The 19,455-nt window shown below is 43.4% G+C and overlaps 1 protein-coding gene across 1 annotated transcript; it reads right to left on the reverse strand.

Annotated features, from left to right (window-relative positions):
* Nucleotides 1–151: 151 nt before the first annotated feature.
* Nucleotides 152–16,479, reverse strand: NEMP2 (nuclear envelope integral membrane protein 2). The gene is made up of 9 exons (XM_074594854.1): nt 16,310–16,479; nt 13,675–13,790; nt 11,195–11,423; nt 10,949–11,021; nt 9,854–9,947; nt 9,016–9,130; nt 8,128–8,353; nt 5,694–5,870; nt 152–3,501 (listed from the first exon to the last, which is right to left on the reverse strand). Exons 1-9 carry the CDS (start codon nt 16,410–16,412, stop codon nt 3,276–3,278), a joined length of 1,359 nt encoding a protein of 452 aa, XP_074450955.1. The 5' UTR covers nt 16,413–16,479; the 3' UTR covers nt 152–3,275.
* Between the last annotated feature and the right edge of the window lie 2,976 nt (nt 16,480–19,455).

The following is a 19,455-nucleotide window of genomic DNA, read 5'->3' on the forward strand; positions in this document are numbered from 1 at the left end:
AGCAACGACAGTTATCGCGCAGTGACCGTTTCTTAAATCTGCAACAAGGGAGAAAACTTCCGGACGTAAACACACCCATTTGCTTGGCTCCTCCTTCTCCTATGTCCTGCTGTTCTGAAGAGAATAAATGCGTAAGGGAGGAGTACCACATAGTTGAAAAATTTTTATTTAAAAAACTCTTGAAAGTAAAGACAGTATATCAAGTATGCTGTACTGTGAATACAAAATAAATATGAAATCTAACTTTTTCTTAAACACCGTGAAACAGAAGATAAATGTCACTTATCCTTCGTTAAGAAAGAAAAGCTTTTATAATGGTTAAGGCAATGGTTAATTTCTAGGTTCTGTTCACAGATATTCTGGCTGAACACTGAGCAGTACCTGTATTTCAGTAAACCCGTGTAATCTCCACATCTCACAGGAGCACTGTGCAAGTAAACTCACTGTTGGCCAAGGGCTCAAATGACAGCAGTTGGTTTTGGTGGGTTTTGTTTATGAAATGCTTCCAACGTTGGAACAGGCATGGGAGGCTTTCTAAGGTCAGTATCAGCTATCCACTGAAGTAGCTGTCATCTTTCTCGTATGTTGCTGTAATTCTGTCCTGGATGTACCTGGTAGTTTCCTGCTCTACTCTGGATATTATTTACCCATCCCTGGCAAATGATGGACTTCACAACTCCATAAAATGTGGGTTATTTTTTTTTTTCCTTGTGGGAACAGGTGTATGTGCTATTGTTCTAAATTATTTAGAAAAAGGGACAGTGTCTGAAAAATGCAATTGCCTATTTTTGGGGGGCTTTTCAATTTAACATACTGCATAGGTAAAATATTATCTTAATGTATTATCTGGGGTATTGTATGTAAATACATATCATGTACTTATGGAAAGATAATCATCGCTACCTCAGCAAAGACAAGAAATCCAGAGAAACTGTGGGTTTAAGCTAGGATAAATCTGATTTTCCCCCTTGGCCTCAAATCACATGGATGGGAGTTCTTAGCTAGCTACAAAGTACACTGAAAAAGCTTGTGCACCTCAAAACATGCAAAAAACGTTTAACATTAAGCCATCTCTTCAAGTATCCTTTTGACTAATCTGTAGTACTTTTAAGAACTTCATTTTCATGATGATGGCAACCTCAAAGGTAAAATAGTCTTTAGTAGACAAAGATCATTGGTCAGGGGTGAATTTTCAGCCTGCTTCCAAACCATCAAAGACGATGAGGATTTCCTCAGTTTTCGCAACAGCTAATGCCTCCAGCTTCTTGCTAGTGACAGAACCCGCCAAGCCAAGCCTGACTTCAGAGTGTGGGTGGCAATTTAACTGTGAATGTGGTAGTAGCAGCCTCTCTTAGAGGTGACTCTTGCTGCTAGTGCCCTTCCTGAACAGAACTCTCTTGTTCTATTTTTGAAGGTTGTGGACTTTACAGTGAGTGTATTTTGGATTACTTGCTCAAGAGGGCTTCTCTCTGCTAAATATGCTATAGATTCTGTATCTGGATTTATAAGTGTGTGGCACCAAAGGGTGTTAAGTGTTTCTACTGTAAAATGGATGAGTTTCTTTTAAAATGAAGCAACGTTGAAGCAATATAAAGGAGGAAGGACTATGTAAGTAAGGCTTTCAAGCATGAACTCTGAGTCCTCTTTTATACAGCGGAGCTCTTAGAATGTGGTATGGCAGCACTTCTTAGCACTCTTAGAGGTAACATTTTCTCCCTTGTCCAGCGACAGACAATGAGAAGCCACGATAGTGCATGCACCACAGAAGTCATGCTGCATCACTGGGAATGTTGCAATGAAAAGAGATCCCTTTTAAAACAAATACATCCTGCTCTGAAATGGCCTTCTGGAGAGCAAACTGCTTCCCACCACCCACACCGGTGGGTTTGTAAGATCAGGAGTGACACAATTAATGGTCTTTTGTTTTCTGCAATTTAGAGACAGTAAAGGAAAACAGCAAGGTGAGGACAGAAGAATACAGGGGTAGTCTAAAAAACAAAAGAGGGAAATGACTCTGCAGGTGGGTGAATTGAGGGGTCGTGATCTACTCTCTAGTCTAGGATTCTGTAAACCGTAAGCTGAAACACATTTGACTGTCTAAATTTCTCTCCCTGTTCTTTTCCTCCCCGCACACCTCCTGTGGTAAGTCCCAAAGAGGGCCGAAGAAGGGAAGGTAGGAGCCAAGCATCCCTCCCTCCTTGTTTTGGAATTACTTTTCACTTTCTAATGAATGAGCAAAGTATTGAGTCTCTGAGGACAGTGGGAGCTATATGTGGGTTATCTGTATTACCAATTACATGCTTACAGCATCACTCCGGCGCTGCTGGCAGCAGTTCCTCCGAGCAGCTGAAACAGCCTCAGCCTTTGTCACCTTTTCTGGGCTGTTGAGAGGCCCGGTATGGAGGCCAGCACCCGTCTGAGGTAAGGTGACAGTGAAATTGAAAGCAATACTGAAAATACATTTGGGGATGGAAATCCTCTCCTAAATCGTCTGAAGCTGTCAGAGGTGGAGAAGCAGAGGACTGAAGAAAGGTTCAGCAGAGAGGGACCTGTAGAAGGGGGAAGAGAAATAAACAAAGACATGGAAAGAACAAAGTGCGGTATAATTAGAGCAGAGACCAAAACCAGAGCAATGCAACAGAGGGTGGAAAGTCAGGCAGGGTTCTGAAGAGTGAGAGGGGCTTAAAACAAACGTGGAAAGGCAAAATGAGGCTAACAGACGGCAAGGCTGGCCAGAGGAGCAAACAAACCTCGTTCAACTGTGTTGACTCTCTATTGATCTTTAGCACTGAAAAGTCCCACAAACAATAAAAATAGTTTATCAGCACACTAACAGCATTATTAAAATTGTTGACACATAGGGTACGTAGGAAAAGTAGAGTCTTAATAATGGCTTCTCTACCCTCTAGTGCTCAGCACAGAGGACTTGACAATGAAAAGGGCCAAAACAGATTCTCTGTTCTCTAGAGGTAGTATCCTTGGAAAAACAAGGCATCCTGGTGGGACTTTGGCTGCTTTGGAAATAAGCAACGTTTACTTCCCCAGTTAAAGTACCGGTAGCATGAGAATCCTCTTCACTTGAACAGCCCCTGTGGTTTCCTTCTGTGGCTCTAATCGGGCAACATCAGTGATAAAAGAAACAGTTTTTTCAAAAATCCTTGTTTGTCCACCAGCAACCACAAGAAATCACCAAGCACGAGTTCTCAGTCTGTAATCCTTCCTTTCTAGGACAAATGTGTTTTCCCTCTCTCCTTTTTTTGGTTATTTCCCAAAGCTCAGAGCAACTCAGTAGCGTATGGAAATGAAATTTGTTTATGCATTTCATCTTCATCCTCCTCATCTCCCTCATGGATGGAATTGGCTGGTTCATCTTGCTCAGATTCTGCCCTGGTCTCGAAGAGCTGCTCTTCCAGGAAGAAGCTCCCAATGCCGTATTCTTCATCATGTGCCTTTGCTTCTGCAGGTGAGACGTGGGGAGATCCCAGAACAAAACCTGCAAACCTGACAGATTTTTAAAGGGAGAAGTGATCAGCTGAGAAACGAAAAAAAAAAATACGGTAAATGCCGCGGATGCTGCCCATTAAGCAGGGGTGTTGTGAGGATATGCCTGCCGGCAGTGCAGATGAGGGGAGGCTGCAGCATGAGCTAGGGAGTCCTGAACAACAGAGTAAATAGCAATGGATGGAAACAACCCTCAAGATCTGTTTTCCTGCCTCATCTTCTTTTCAGTCTTCAGTCTTTTCTATATAAGTAACTTTTGCTCTTCTGGAGGCCATCTGCAAGGTCTTGTGACTAAGCAAGAAGATCTAACTTCGTTTTCACATCTTGTCAGTACTCATTGGGTAATCCAGAGTGAGCATTTGTACAGTTGGCTAGATGGTACTTTTAGCTTCTAAAAATAAATTAAAGCTGAAGCATATTTGAGACAAAGGCTGTAAGAATTCAGGTAAGTTGACATTGCTAATGAAAGGAAAAATGGCGAGAACTTCGCATTCCTACATTGCTGTGCCATCACCTTGCGTCTGGTGCTGCACACATACTCTGGGCAAGCTGAGCTCAAGTCTTGCCAAAGAATTCCTGCTTTGGGTGAACTTGGGGCTGCAGACTGGGAATTCTGCAGCTGCTCCAAGTAAATGCCAAAGCGGGGATCTGGCAGAACAAAGCATGGGCTTGGCACTGTCCCTACATTTCAGTTTGCCACAAATCTTAATTTCAGTGGACAACTACATTGAAGAGAGAGAACGGAGCTGGAGGTTTCTGGCAAGCCTGTTGAAACAGAAGGCAGTTCTGACACCTGAGTAAGTGTCGACAGCATCAGAGAAATGTAAGAAAAAGGAAATGCAGCTACATTCTGGAGTTCTGGTAAACTGATCAATAATTTACATTTTAGACTTAACATTTCTGTGAGATGAATGTTGTCACCTCACTCTTCTTGGAAGCACTGTTAGTCTAAATGGGGAACAGAGTTGGACTGGCTGTGTTTTACAGGTTTGCCTTGTGTTGAACTATCTTCTGGTGGAAGCCTGAAGGGAGTACTCAACTTTAAATCAGACTTCTGCTGGTTCTCCTTCTTAGTTTTTTATTTTTATAGTGAACAATTTATAAGAACTATATTAACTAAGTGATCGCCAGAAAATACAGATGTCTCCATTATTTGTTTTGTGCATTTGGTGGTATTTTGTTTTACAATACTGCAGTGAGTTTTCACTTTTCCTATCTTTCAGTCATGCTACAGAGTGCAAATATCCTAGAAAATAAGGTAGTTTAACAGTAAATCTATAAAACCTGGCAGAGAGGCTGTCTGTGTGCCCATGCAAGGAACATGAAGGTTCTGAAATGAGTTTTAACTTTTTATTGATTAAATTCCAAGCTGACTGGGGCTCCTTTGAAATTGTGGTACTTGGTTCTGTGGCAAGGGCCAAGTCTTTGTGGCTGGGCAGTATGTGAAACTCTGCTTCTGATATCCCGAAGCTTCAGTTTTGACAGAAATGCGCTGCTCTGATGATTAAATTTTATATTCTGCAGTATTTTCTGGGTACATTTATCTGATTCTTCCCTTCCTAACCCATATTTCTCTGAAGTTTGTCTCTTAAGCTATATCTGAAATAGCTCTTCTACCTGTTACACTTCCTAAGTGCAGGCACTGATTTTTTTTCCTCTGTGTGCTTAGTCTTAGGTATTGGTTGATACCTCAAGTCATAGGATTTCTTGGCTCTGCAGGCTTGCAGTTGGGAGAGCTAAATGCAAGTAGTATCGGAGCGCGTATCTTCAGCCTGTCCCAATTTTACACAATGCAAAAGTTGTCGTCTCTAAAAACTGAAGGAAGGAGCATTTCACTGGTTAGACGGCCACTTGAGTCACTGTGTAGGAGCTTGCAGAGCCGTTGTAGGAAGCCTGTATGCTTTAGGGAAAGCTGCCATTACCACGAATTAGCTGTCAACGCTTGCAAATTCTCAGAGTAACTTATGGTCAGAGAGGAACAAACAGGAGGCTTAATACCACCAGCAAGGAATATCCTTCAGAGGTGTGGCTGTGATCTCTGGTGGGGTCACTCAAGTAGATAAAGCTACCCGCACGCCTGACTGCATGCAAGATAAACACACGTGAACAGTGCCTGAAGTAGCATTTGGATCTGCTGTGTAACAGTGTCTGTGCAACGCATCTCCTGTTTGAGAGGGGCCAGATTTTCTTACCTATGTGGGGACTGGAGTTTGGATACAGCTAACCACGATGGGAAGTCAGGGTTCCTGCAGAATGAGCGTAGCTCCTCCAGAGCTCTCATAGTTTCTGTTTCACCCTGTTCTCGATATTCCTCTTCAGTAAGGCATTTAAACACTAACTTTTTTGATTTAAAGTGGTTCTTCATTTTTCTAGAATGAAATGAAAACAATTAGCATTTCTACAATCTTCTGGCACATAATTATTGTCCTTTTTCTCTACTACCTGCTATTAACACGCATTAATCATTTTTATGCTTTTAAGAGCATAAACGCTCTTAAGCTACATTCTTGCATTAAAATTTTAGGACAAGGTGTCTAATGTTTGCTAGCCTGCTTACTCTACGCCTTAACCAATGTTGTAGGATTCCACAGAACGGTACCTGATGAGCTTCAATGAGCTTTGGATCAGGTCCTTATTGTGTACGCGTGGACTTAAATCTCACAGAATTAAATAGATGGCTGCTCGCTCAGCCATTTTTAGGTGCAATATGCAAAACGTGCCTGTGCAGAGACATGGGCTGAATCAAAACCCAGTCTGCATATGTAACTTAGAATATAAGCAATGCTCTAAGTCTGTTATGAGTTGTTCATGTTGTTTACTAGATCGCTTCTCTTAAATCTTGCTTTAAATTACAAAACTGAGTAGTCTGAGGCCTAAATGTTTACAATCTGATGTTTTTTTAGCTGCTGCGTAGCATGTATAATATAATTAGATATCAATTAGAAAGTGTGCCATGTTCTGTTCCCTTCTGTCGACTGCTTTCAATTTAAATGTTGTGATGAGTTAAGATAAGCAAGGGCTGGATGCCCATAAAACTTTCAGCTCTGTATAAAAACACCTGCTCCAACCAGCAGCTTTCACTTTCCTCCTTATTTCCCTGTAAAGCAAGAACAAACTGTAGCCCTTCTTCAGGTCAACTGGTAAAGGTCTTCCTGGCTCGCTGGGATCAGGACTGATCTTAACAACAAATAATGCAAGATTTTTATTTATTTTGATAGAGCTGCTGCTCTGAACTGTGTATCTGGCATCATGGCCTCACAGTTTGGTGCTGATGCTTAGTGTTTTGAAACAGTAAAAAAACTCCCTTATCATTCTCCTAAGATAAATTTGTAGAGCTGTATTTCAGTGCTTTGAGGCTTTATAGAAGCCTAGAGAAGTTCATGAAAAACAAGAAGAGCTCCACATGGAGAACAAGCTACAGTGTTTCAGGGAAGAACAGGTGTGTTCTGACTTCCGTGAACTTGTAGCCAGATCTTACTGATTTCAGAGTGAGCTGAACCTGCTTGCATCAGGTAAGTATTGATCTTACATGTTGCTTTTGAAACAGATGGTGCTTCTCAGCTGCAGGCAAAAATCAGTCTTCAACAAATGATGAATTCTACCTAAAATAAAAAAGCTTCAACCCAGTCCACACTTCAACATCTAAAAGGAGCACTAGAGCAAAGCAACACGTTCTTCAAAACTAATTGATGTGTAAAAGACTAAAAAATAAATTATTTGTTTTTTTATTCTTTTGGTTATGCCAGTTCTAGCCTTTGACTCTTCGTGGTTCTCTGCAGTTCAGCGGAAGTCCACAGCTACAGAACAGTCTGCACTAAAGTCTCTTGATCTGGATGTCATCACGGAAGGTAAAAAACAGATGTAAGTTGGCAGGAGTTGTTAGAAACTTCATTTGAGTGTTGTATTTGTGACAAAACATGCTTCAAATTCAAGGATGAGCAAACATGTTCCCATATTGCTAATGAAAATACTTAGCAAACTAAGGTCTACATACTGTAAGCAGTTCCCATTCCAAATGCTGTAATATAAATGAGGCTCTGGGGGAATGTCTCCACAGTGACCGACTGTTTCCACAAATTAAAGGCAGACACGTACATCTAGGATAATAACCCTGGAAAACTAAAATCAGTGGATTTTTGTGGACATGGGTTTTTAGTCTCTGACTTCTACACTAACCTACAAGGACTGTCACTTTTTAACATCTGCTTCCTAGGTGATAGTACACTGGTTTTGCCTGTAAGATTCAGTACAAATTACCTGCAGATTCTCTCACTACACAAGAAACCAAGCCAGTATTGCTGCAGTCGAATCAATCAACCAAAGAGAAATGGTTTGGTTACCATATGTTGAAGACTAGAAGGTGCTACATTTCTACTGAAGAGCACAGTCACATTTCTCCGTTCTCCATAGAACAAAACTCACGCTTAAAACTGCCAAACTGAAAAGAATTAAATTCCTGTGCCTCAGGGATTTAAGCCTTTTCTATTGCTACTTTATACCTGGTGAAAATATGAACTAGTATTAGAAATTCATAAACCACTATTGAAGTGCAAGGGTTTTCTCAGTATCAGCCTCCAGTATTTCCTGGTGATACAGGGACTTTGACATTCACAAATACATACAAACCTGCCTATGTGACAAGCAGCACCAAGGGGGTAACCCAGGCCTTTGGAACAGAGGCTGACTGCTATTACCGCGTATGCAACTTGAGGTATGGTGACACCACAATAAATCAAGACAAAGGCTGTTAATTGTAGCGTCCATGTAAACAAGGTTATGCTCACTTCAGTGGTAAGCGGTCCATGCTGATAGCATGTGGCAAAGCTGGTAATTCCAACAGCCAGAAAATACCCTGTAGAAACAGAAAAGAAGGACATGGAGGAAGGAGGAAAAGACGCAGACTACCCATATAAACTTCATTAGTTTGGTTCACAAAGCTTCCAACTGCTGTGAAGTATAGCCTGCTGTTTCTAGTGTTGTCTTATAGATACCTGCATTATGTTGTGTGTGCTTTGTATTTTGAAAGTGCACAAAGAGTTCACAAGGTAGTCTATGAACAGCCTTTAGCTAACGCCGTGAGCTGCACATGAATGCTCCCCACGCAAGGATGCTGAGGCAGGTGCCTGATCAATAGATTTGTCAGCCCCTGTAGCCACATCCAGTTAGCAACTCGCACATCCAGTTCCCAGATCCAGCAAAATACAAACCAGTGTAGCTACCTTTTGCTGTTACAGGGAAAGTATGTAATGGCAAATCAATGAATAAATAATACAGGCATATCTGCTCTTAAAGCTGCTACTGGCCCACTATATCAAATTACTTATTTAATAACACAGTATGAGTAAATGCTCATTTGAGTGGATTAGGAACCTTTGGAATATTCCAACATCTATGGCTTAGGAGAAAAATTTACTCCTTAAGTGAGTCACTTGATTTTGTTTTTTATGGGCAGGTATTCATCTAACCACTAAATTAAACCAAAATCTGCAGCGCATTGTTTGATAATTTTCTTACCCAACAAGTAGTTTCTGTGTTCAGACCACAACCACTGCATATTCTCTTTGAAGCAGTAAATAAAATAGAGAGAGGACATCCAGCAGCCGCTCATTAGGATCCAGAAGGTACTGCGCTGGAAATTTAAAAACAATTGAAAATTTTAAAGAGTAAAAAACATTTCAAGTCAGAATCAGGACCATTGTGTGCAAGGGAATTCACAGGCAGAACCACATGTGATATTCGGTAGACCTACAGGGTTTATGATCTGTGTTAGGCTTCCACTGTACAGTGCTCCGCATGCTACAACTAAATAAATAACAATTCTAAGTGGAGCAACTGCATCTCTGTATTTGTGTATCATGTCACAATGCCACGGTATAAGGCTATTGCAGTGTATTCCCAATTAACATATGTCAGCAATACTGTGAGAATGCGCAGACTTTGTAAAAGTAAAGAAGAAAATTCACATCCGCCTTGCAATGAATTGTCTCTGGTGAACGGAAGAGAACGTGTCCCAGTGGCCACGAAAACTACATTTTGATTTAGACTGATCCATAGATTCAAAAGTAAGCTTAACTCCAGTCTAATCAAAATACTTTATGTTTCAGAATTAAAGTCTTCTTTTACATCAACAATCTCCTGTTTACTTCAAAGTCAGGAGCAAGCTAACTAGAACTTGATTCTGACCTGATTGATTGTATTTGCTTGATGCAAGCAATCCTGCAGTCATTTCAGCAGAGTTACTCTGCCACAAAAACAGAGCAAGGTCAGAATCTGGCTCTGTACTCTTCACTTCCTATATTATGATGTTGAGGATGATTATTATTATTATTTTGTTTTATAAATTTAGATTTACCCTTGGAATAAACCTTTTAAGTGCCAACAGGACAAAGACCAGCAGAGCAAGAATACCCAGTATTATTCCAGAAAGGTAAAAGAACTTGGTACTCCTGTAAGAGAACAAGAGAGAATATGGTGAGAAGTATAATTTGTAATTGGTTAAGATGCCAACATCGGTAAAAGCAGAAGTGATCTTTAATAAGAACTGAATACAGCTGTAAGTTAAAGTTGTAGATACATGGTTAACAGGCCCAGTTCAGATGTTAAATCCATGTAAAGAAAAATTCCCAACAGATACTTCAAGGTCACTAGAGTTGTTACAGGCCAGGAGATAGTGTTGGGTTTTTTTAAAGCTTACACTATTTGCGATTTCATTGACCTTCTAGTTTCTAGTAATTTTGTTTTCTCCTACGTACTGATATGATTCTGTACTGCAAGAAGTTTTATTTTTTAAAATTTAAAAAAAAAACCACAAACCTGCAAGTTTTTTTCCTAAGCTTACGCGTTTACAAAATCTAACTTTTAAATTCAGAGTTAACTCTATAAAAGCTATTGCTGCTCTGTTTGTTTTAGAGGTGCCTCCTGACAATTAATTTGTGACTCATTGTGACACATGTTTTGCTGTAACAATTAAGTATCCTCCCTTAAATGCTATGCAAAACATGCATCAAAAGAAGGATGGGGAAAGGCTGGCACAACGGTGGAGGCAGATGAGGTCCCAGATGACCTCATCCTAAGCACTTCTTCCTGCAGGAAGGCATCACTTATAATACATGCAGCATTATTTAGCATTCAGTTAACCTCACTGGTCTACAAAAGGGAGAGAGAATTTTTCTGAATCCACACACTTGCTTGCTGAGGGTTTTCTTGGTTTTTCCCAGTGCAGGAAGCTTGGATACAAGAATCCTAATACAGCTAAGTGATTAATAGAGTGCAGCACTCCAAGATATGTCACAATCTGCCCAAGAACAAATGGTATGAAGAAGTTTTAAATATATGTTCAGTTTCCTTATTTCACTTTCCCAAAGAACCACCTCTTTAGCTTAGAAAGCAGACCAAAGATGCACAGGCTTTGGGAAAGAAGGTCAAAAAGCCAGCAGCTAGTACTCACCTGCTCAGGCTGTTTGCAAAATGGAACAGAAAAATTCCAGCTACAAACAAAAACAAGAGCTTTCCATCTAGCACTAAAAAAAAGGGGAAAAAATAGAAATGGACTTTAGACTAAATCAATCTGAATTGTTGATTATACAAAATATCAACAGAAGAGTCCCAAGCTTCTTACAGAAGAGTACATTCAGTAACGCTGGCAATGCCAAGCTATCTGTAATCTCAACGGAAAGTTTTCTTTTTTACTTACTTTCTCGTTTCACACTCACAGTGTACAGTTCGGTTTTGAAGGGCTGTATTTTGAAACAAATATCGTCTCCATATTGTTTTATGCTTATGAAAGTTTCTGTAGATGTCTCTGGTTTCCAGAAGATTTGAACAGCACATGCAGCAAACTCAAAAACAGTTTCTGAATTACGACAGTTGCTTTTTTCCGAAAGAGGTTCAAACCTGAACATTTCTGTGCTGTTAACTTTTACCTAAAAGGAAACAACAAAACACACAGAGAAGTAGCTCAGAATCACTGGGGGGTTTTGTTTTTCTGAACTATATAGCATATAAGCCATACAAGTGATAACGAAAATCAGTATAGAGAGCTCAAGAATAAAATGCTAGTGCAATTCTTAGTTGATTAATATTAGTTATTAATATTATACAAATATTAACTCTTTAGGCTTTATAAGGTGATTCAGAGAACTCAATGTCAGCAAAGTTCTACGGAAGGGTCTCATTCCATCCAAAAGCTTGGTGGGTTTGGTTTTACCCTGACGCTTGCCCACACACAAATTTCTAACAAAACCAGTAATATTTGACTGACCACAGTTTCTTTTGAGGATATTCATACACTTTCCCATTTCCCTTCTGAACTGGAAGAAATTAGGCTTACTTTTCTTGTAGTTAATAATGCAATCTTCATGTTAGGGACAGAAGAGGGATAAGGAAAATGAAAAGATATCATAACCAGAAATTTAAATATAAGCACGTTCCCATTGGTTATTTTGGGGTTTCCTGGTAGTTCCTAGCACCCTACCCCACCAAACTGGTAAAAGATCTTGTCCATCTTCTGAGATGGGATGAACTTCCTGAAGATTCTGATTCATTGTGAGCTCCTGATCAAGGCCTATTAGACAACAAAGACCCATCTACAAAAAAGCGATGCAACAGCTAATAAAACAGGCTTCTACTGGGAGAAGAGACAACATGTCAGCAAGCAATTTGTGGTGGGAAAAATCCTAACTTCGTTCTTTTAACCATTTCCTCCAGGAAAGCTCATGTAATTTCTGGAGGGTTTCACCACCTGAAGTCTGACACCATTCCTAGAAACATCCGCAGCATGTTCCTGAGGAAAAAAGTCCTGGGAACAGACAGAGAGATGTTCTACTTACTTATATCTGAGAGCAAATTCTTTCAACAAAGATGAAGTTAAACTGTTTCCTTCCCTTGTCCAGAGACATACTTCCCAGGAAAAAAAAAGGAACGACACATATAGTCAGCTTGTTCCGTTATGACAGAATCATAAAATGGTTGGAGTTGGAAGGGACCTTAAAGATCATCTAGTTCCAACCCCCCTGCCATGGGCAGGGACACCTCCCACCAGACCAGGCTGCTCAAAGCCCCATCCAGCCTGGCCTTGAACACTTCCAGGGATGGGGCATCCACAACTTCTCTGGGCAACCTGGGCCAGTGTCTCACCACCCTCTTCGTAATACGTAATCTAAATCTCCCCTCTTTCAGTTTAAAACCGTTACCCCTCGTCCTATCCCTACACTCCCTGATCAAGAGTCCCTCCCCATCTTTCCTGTAGGCCCCCTTCAGGTACTGAAAGGCTGCTGCTATAAGGTCTCCCCGGAGCCTTCTCTTCTGGCTGAACAACACCATCTCTCTCAGCCTGTCTTCATAGGAGAGGTGCCCCAGCCCTCTGGTCATCTTTGTGTCCCTCCTCTGGACTTGCTCCAAGAGGTCCATGTCCTTCTTATGTTGGGAGCCCCAGAACTGGACATAGTACTCCAGGTGGGGTCTCATGAGAGCAGAGCAAAGGGGCAAAATCACCTCCCTTGACCTACTGGCCACACTTCCTTTGATGCTATTTTTTAATTTATTTTATTTTATATATTTTTTTATTTAATGCTATTACTTATTTATTTTTAGCTATTATTGCTTCCACTGTTAAGAGATTTTTATATTGCTTCGAGCTAATCTCTAAACATGCTTCTTGTAAGATGACCTTCTTACTCAGAAAAACAGAAATGCACCGCTACTGCTGTCTTTTTGTTAGTCACAATCTAATACACCTTTGGTTCCCATGCCGTGGCCTGGTACGCTACAGCGAGTGAGTCACAGAACTGCATCTTATCCTCAAATTTTAAAGTTTTATAAAGGCGTTTGGTAATAAGCAGAAACATTTGTTGCAGAGGCTAACAGCGGTCCATCAGTACAAAAGGTGTGCAACAAAATAATAGGCAACACTAAGTTAATGTTTGTGTGGCATCATACTATAAGCCTGGATGACATCCTTCTAATAAAGGGAGACCAAAACTCACTGCATCCGAGGTGGAAGATCACCATGCTGCATGCTCCTACCTATTCATCTTTCAACTCTTCATACGCTTTGCTGTGTATGAAGCTTCAGACACTCTTCAACTCACACTTTCAACTCATCATACACTTTGCTGAGAAATGTTCACGTGAAATGTGTTGCATATCTGAATGATCCCCAAAATGGCCCCTTACCTGAAGAGTCGACCAAACGTACTGTAAGTGAAAGGTTCTGTTTTGCACGTAGCAATAACACTTTTCATCCCGTTTCTGAATGACATCCATTTCCTGCAGAAAGCTACAGTTTCTACCTGGGAGGGGGGGCAGAAAAGTTAATTTTAAGCATATGTCAAATACAAATGTATAATTTTCCTCCATTCCATTGTTGTATATGCTGAGGGAATCACAAGGAATTTGCAGATAATCAACTGTAAAAACTATGCTCCAGGGTAGCATGTTCAATATGATTGAGATGAAAACTCAAATTACACTTCTAATCAAGTCATTTAGGCTCCAGAGTAAACTGCAACACCTTTGAAATAAAAAATTAATCTAGGGTGATATTTTTAAAAAACGTAATCCGTAAAAGCTTGGCTTTGGTATCAAGTGTTTTGATGGCACTGGAATAGGGCCTCTGGGCCAAATTCACTGCTGGCACGAGTGGGTGTAACTCCACCGGAGCCGATGCTTATACCAATGGTGAATGCAACTGTGGGAGTCTGAGCAGGTAAACAGGCTTACATATTAAAATAGTCATTTAGCACATGACATGGCTGCTGATCGCAGAAATCATACTCCTCTCCCTCAGAAGTGTTTCTAATGTTAAATAACACAACTTTTTTTTTTAAAAAACAAATTTTCCTGACATAGTCCAGCCATGACGTGTAATAACGCAACTGCACTAATAGCTTGCCCTAAGCCATTTAATTAGGGATGCTAATTGGTCTAACTCTCCTGAAATGTTAGTGACCCCCTAAGATCTTCAGAATTACATTGCACTTTTGAGCAGAAATGCATCTAAAAGATTTATGGAGCAAATATTAAGAATAACATACATTCCGATCTATATACATGTGTAAAATATACCCTACAGTACATTACCACAGTGTTCCAGGAACATAATTAAAAAGAAGAATAAAGGAAATAATTACGGATCTGAACAGAGGGAATCATCTGTCTCACTGAATAGAAAATGTCAGTCTAAGCCAAGCTCGGTAATAACTGCTAAAACACTGTCATACGCTCAGAACAGCAAAATGAATATGTGCAAAACAGTCTCAATCTGGACAAGGAGATACTGTTTGCAGGTAACAACCTGCCCTGTCTCTATAAGGAAGCTGAACTTAGGCTAAATTATTTTTTAACCAATTTAATTAAGCCAATGAAAAATACCTGTGTTGATGTTCTTACATAAGTTTATTAAGTCATTCCAGAATTAAAGTGTCCACAGATGATCCTGCTAAAGTAAATTGGTTTGAACTTAAAATTTGGGCATTTGTATTGTGAAAAACTAACCATCTGATTAATTTTCATCCATGGCAAATCCAACGGAGGGGGGGAAGCAGAACCCTTCAGACAAGGGCTGGTACATCTTGACAGGCACTTTATAAAGGCCATTGAACCAAGGTGCACAAAGGATTCATTCATCTCCAAAAAGTGCTGCTGACTGACGCAGCGAGCAGGTGAGGCTGGGCACTGTCCAGGGCTAAGACTGAGATAACCAAGTGACAGGAAATGGCAATACCCTAGCAGGACCAAAACGCAGCCGAAACTGCCCACGCTGCAGGGTGTATTAGGATTTTCTGCCACTACAGATAAACTATCCATCCACGTTAGAAGTAACGTCCTCCATATATAACACTAGAAAATATTTTCTTCCCCCCCCCCCTTAATTTTAAGGCAATTTCCGGAGAAAAAATAATTTGCTTCAAACATGAGATCAGCTCTGTAGAGTGAAACAATCACGTTCCAAAAGGACAGATGCTTCTGAACAGGTAACTGTGAGATGGAGGAGGACTATAGCACAGAGAGGGCAGCTCGTGGGTTTTGAGATTGCAAGCAGTGGACAGAATGGGCATCTCCTGCAGAATCCAGAGGACGCCCATGACTTGGGAATGTCAAGGCAAGGGGGGAAGCAATTTCTTGAGTTACGTGTCATTGCTACCCCTGAGAATAATAACCTTTAGGGTTTTCACTGCCCTCTTTAATGAGGGATCTGTTCTGCCCCCAATTCTCCCGAACCGAGCTAACGAGAAAGCCGGAGGGAGGAGCACACAGCCCAGGCCAGTTTCCCATGCGAGTGGTACCCAGCCTTCCCAATCCGCCGCCGGAACGGATGGGAGGCACTTGCTCCGCTTTGTTCGTGGCAGCTCTCCCGGGCCAGGCCCCAGCGCCCGTGCCCGCCTCTTCCACTAGATACCGCACAGAGTAGTCTTGTGGAAACTGGACGGAGATGGAACAAGCAGGAGAAACCAGCAAAGCGCCTCCGGGACGCGTCTGGCCCCCGAAACTACTTCAGCCCGCCGCCGAAGCGGGCAGGGAGGCGCGGCGGCCCCGGCCTTTATCCCCGGGGCAGCGCCATTTTGGGCAGCAGGTCGCGCTGTACCGGCGGCGAGGGAGGCTGAGGGAAGCCGGGGGAGGGCAGCGTGTCCCCCCGCGTCCTGCTCGCAAGGGGATGGGGCGGGGGTGTGTGAGGAAACTCCCGCCCGGGCAGGGAAAGGGACCCCTCCACCCAAGACCGCCACCCCGCCCGCGGCCTGCTCTGCCCCGCCGCCGGCGGAGCTCCTCCGACCCCGCACACTCCCCGGGGGCGGGAGGGGAAGGGCAGTACCTGCTGACGGCGCCTCCCCGCTGCCCCCGGCCAGCGCCAGGAGGAGGAGGAGCAGCCCCGGCACCGGCCGGGCCTGGCGGCGGGGCGGCCTCGCCGGACTCATGTGGCGGCCACCGCCGCCGCCTCCGGCCTCGCCCCAACGGTCGCGGCGAGGGCGGGCCCCGGCGTGAGGAAGGGGCGGCGCGGCCCTGCGCTCCCCCGCCGCCCTTCTCCTCCTCCTCCTTCCCCGCCAGGGCCACGGCGGTGACAGGCCCCGGGCAGGGGGTTCAACACGGTCTATCCTAAACACTTGTGCGGGGAGCAGGCGGGAGCCCCGGTGTCGGGCAGCGGCCAGCCCGGAGGCAGGGGCGGCCCCACAGCACCTCTTCTGGCCGGTCCCACTCTACAGTTTGGTTCTCCCACTTGAGTTTTAGGGCTTCAGGGGAGTTCGGAGTCTGCGCTTGGAAAGAAAAAGAAAAATCCTGTGAGTGTAACGGCCTAGCAAAGGCGTTTCCTGGGGCTGTGGTCCTGCCTCCGCCAGCCTGGCTGGCTGAAAGAACGTTGACTGCCCTTGTCGGCCAAGATATAAATTGGTCCAAAAGCAGACGTGAGCGGCTTGTGACGCTTCTCGCGCCTCAGCAAGGCAGCCACCCCAGCTGAACAGAGAGTTAATGTTTGCCCTCCGACGCAGGTGGTTCCCCATGCCCCCTTCCCGACCAGCCGGAGGGAGAGGCCAAGCCAGGCCACCAGCATCAGCAGCTGGTGCTGGAGCCAGCCACCCAACGACAGCCATCGGACCCTTTGCCCACCCAGAGGAATTCCCCCAGTGAAATGTTATGAGGTGCTGTGATGGAGGTGAATGCGGATGGAGGTCTGCGGCTCCTCTGTATTTCCTGAAGAAGAGCCCCGAGTGGGACGCGCCGTTCCCCCACCAGCGCTGTGAAGGCACGAGCTGGGTCCAACTCAGCCCGCTTGCTCATCGCAGTTGTTTTAGATCGCGTGTGAGTCACAGTCAGCAGTCAGGGGTGGAAAGGGCTGGAGCTTTTTTTCCTATTCTGTGAAAATCAATAAGGCACAATTTTGCCAAGGCATTCTGGCATCGACAACATCTATTTTTACAATGAGCCCTACATTTGGCCTTTCCAACCTACTTGCTTTGCTACAATGCATTCCCTTCCTTGTTCTTAAAACCATGCCATTTCTCCGCGTGAAGGTTGCTTTTGGGTTTATTTTTCGATTGTTTAGGGCTGGATCCAATTCCCGGGGGTGCCAGGATGGGCTTTTTTAACACCTGAAGGGGGCTGCCCACTGCCTCGCACCTTGTCTGGGCGCTTACATCTGCGGGAGTGGGTGGTGTGGGGCTGCGCCTCGCCTCGCCTCGCCTCCTACACCCGCTCGGTGCTGGCTGAGCACACATGTAACTGTGGATTATTCCTTGCAAGTACCAAGGAAGTGGAGAATAAGGGCAAAAATAGTTGGGATTTGATAGCGTGTGCAACATCTGACAAACTTCAGTCTCCAAAGCGATTGATTTATATCTTTGTCTTTATGTAATTTGGGTGTTGTCTCTATATAATTTTTGGGTGCTTTCTCTAGCAAACGTGGTGAAGAAAGAAATGCTGGATTTTGTGCTTACCTGCTTCCCTAGTAAATCCTTAGAAATATGTTACCTCTTGGTTGCCTGTCTAAACAGCAAGGGACAATCATAGCCAAGTTATGAAGGGAATCCCTTTCACATTTTCAATTTGCAGAATTTTTTGGGTTACGGTAACCTTCTTGACAGTGTCTTTTCTGGGAAAGGAGACACTCCATCTTCAGTTCTTGCTTGTATTTTCCTAGAGCTCTTTGCACTTCACCGCTAATTAACTTTCAATAACTGTCGTAGGGTTACAGTCAGTCAGCATGAATCAGATGGAAAATGTAGCTTTAGGGGACTGCACTCTGTCAAAAACGATTAGAAACCTTTGCTTGATTTCTAAGGAGAATGTACTCGCTCAAGCAGGATACAGCAGCTATTAGGCAGCGTTCTACTGCAGTAAGAAATCCTTAATAAAAGAAACTCAGTGCTTTTGCTACAGCCCTCCTTCCAGGGCAGCTCTGAGTAATTATGCGGCATTTTCCTTGCTTCCTGTTTGTTTGTTTGACTTCCTAAATGGCGGTGTTGCTTAGGCCAAAGCTTGGGTTCTGAGCTTAAAGGTGGTATTTTTAACTGTTTGATCACAAATATGATCCGAGAGGGGGGAGAACACTTATGGGTGCAGCTTGGCTCATGGAAACTCTGCCCTTCTTGGGTGGTGGAAGCTGGGGAGAATTGAGTGAGACCAGCTTTTGGCTGGGAGAGCTCGGGGGAAGACCTGGCTGTGGCAGGCAGCGATGCTGGTGGTACTGGGAATGGGTCACATTCGCAGGATGAAGCATGCAGGGCTCTCAAACTCTATGCTTTTGACAAAATGCCACTTCAGTAATTGAGAAGGTTGCAGGTGAGCAGTACAGAGCCACGTCCCTCGTGCGAGCTTTCGTCTTAGGCCCTTAGCCAGAGCAAGAGCTCTGGCTCTTGAAATGCTCCTTAGTATCAATCTGCAATGCCCTTCTCTAGCTGCTTAAAAGCTGTTTTCAATGTTAGATGTAATACCAAATCCTCTTTGTGCTGGTGAATCCTTTTTCTTCCACAAAGACTCCAGGTAGTCACTGCTGATGATTTAGTTGGCCTGTGCAGCCGTAGAAATAGGCTGCAGGTGTGTAAAGCACTGATGGGGGTCCTCTGTGCTCCTCAAAGCCTTGCTGACCGTGGGCCCTAGTGCTGTTGGAGACAGCCTCTCTCGCTGCAGCATCTGGCAAGCCCAAGCTATGGACAAGGCACTCGGTGTCCCAGTTTCCACCTGGCAAGGTGGTGCTCATTACCCAGTTACAGCCTACTGTTTACTTTCTAGCTAGAGCTAGTAGAGGCATTTAATTTCCAGGTGTGCCATTAAAATCTCAACACATGCTCCGGATGACTAAGGATGCTTCCTGTGATTTATTTAATTTTCTTCCCCCCTTCTTTGCTCTCCCTTCCCCTTCCTTATGTCAGCAATGGGTATGATTTGTTTGCAGAGTTACAGGGTGCTTTATCTTTCTTTGGCCAGCCCCAAGTGGATGGCGGTTTGTTGAAGCTACGGCATTCTTGC

This window comes from Larus michahellis, chromosome 7, assembly GCF_964199755.1.
Source record: "Larus michahellis chromosome 7, bLarMic1.1, whole genome shotgun sequence".
NCBI lineage: Eukaryota > Metazoa > Chordata > Aves > Charadriiformes > Laridae > Larus > Larus michahellis.

What these genes read in the sequence shown, in the direction of transcription:
- NEMP2 (XM_074594854.1), bottom strand. Translation starts at nt 16,412, where the DNA reads ATGAGTCCGGCGAGGCCGCCCCGCCGCCAGGCCCGGCCGGTGCCGGGG. An exon ending in TGTGAGTGTGAAACGAGAAA is followed by an intron (nt 11,022 to 11,194) that starts GTAAGTAAAAAA and finishes CCTTTTTTTTAG; the next exon opens with TGCTAGATGGAAAGCTCTTG. An exon ending in TTAAAAGGTTTATTCCAAGG is followed by an intron (nt 9,131 to 9,853) that starts GTAAATCTAAAT and finishes TTAAATTTCCAG; the next exon opens with CGCAGTACCTTCTGGATCCT.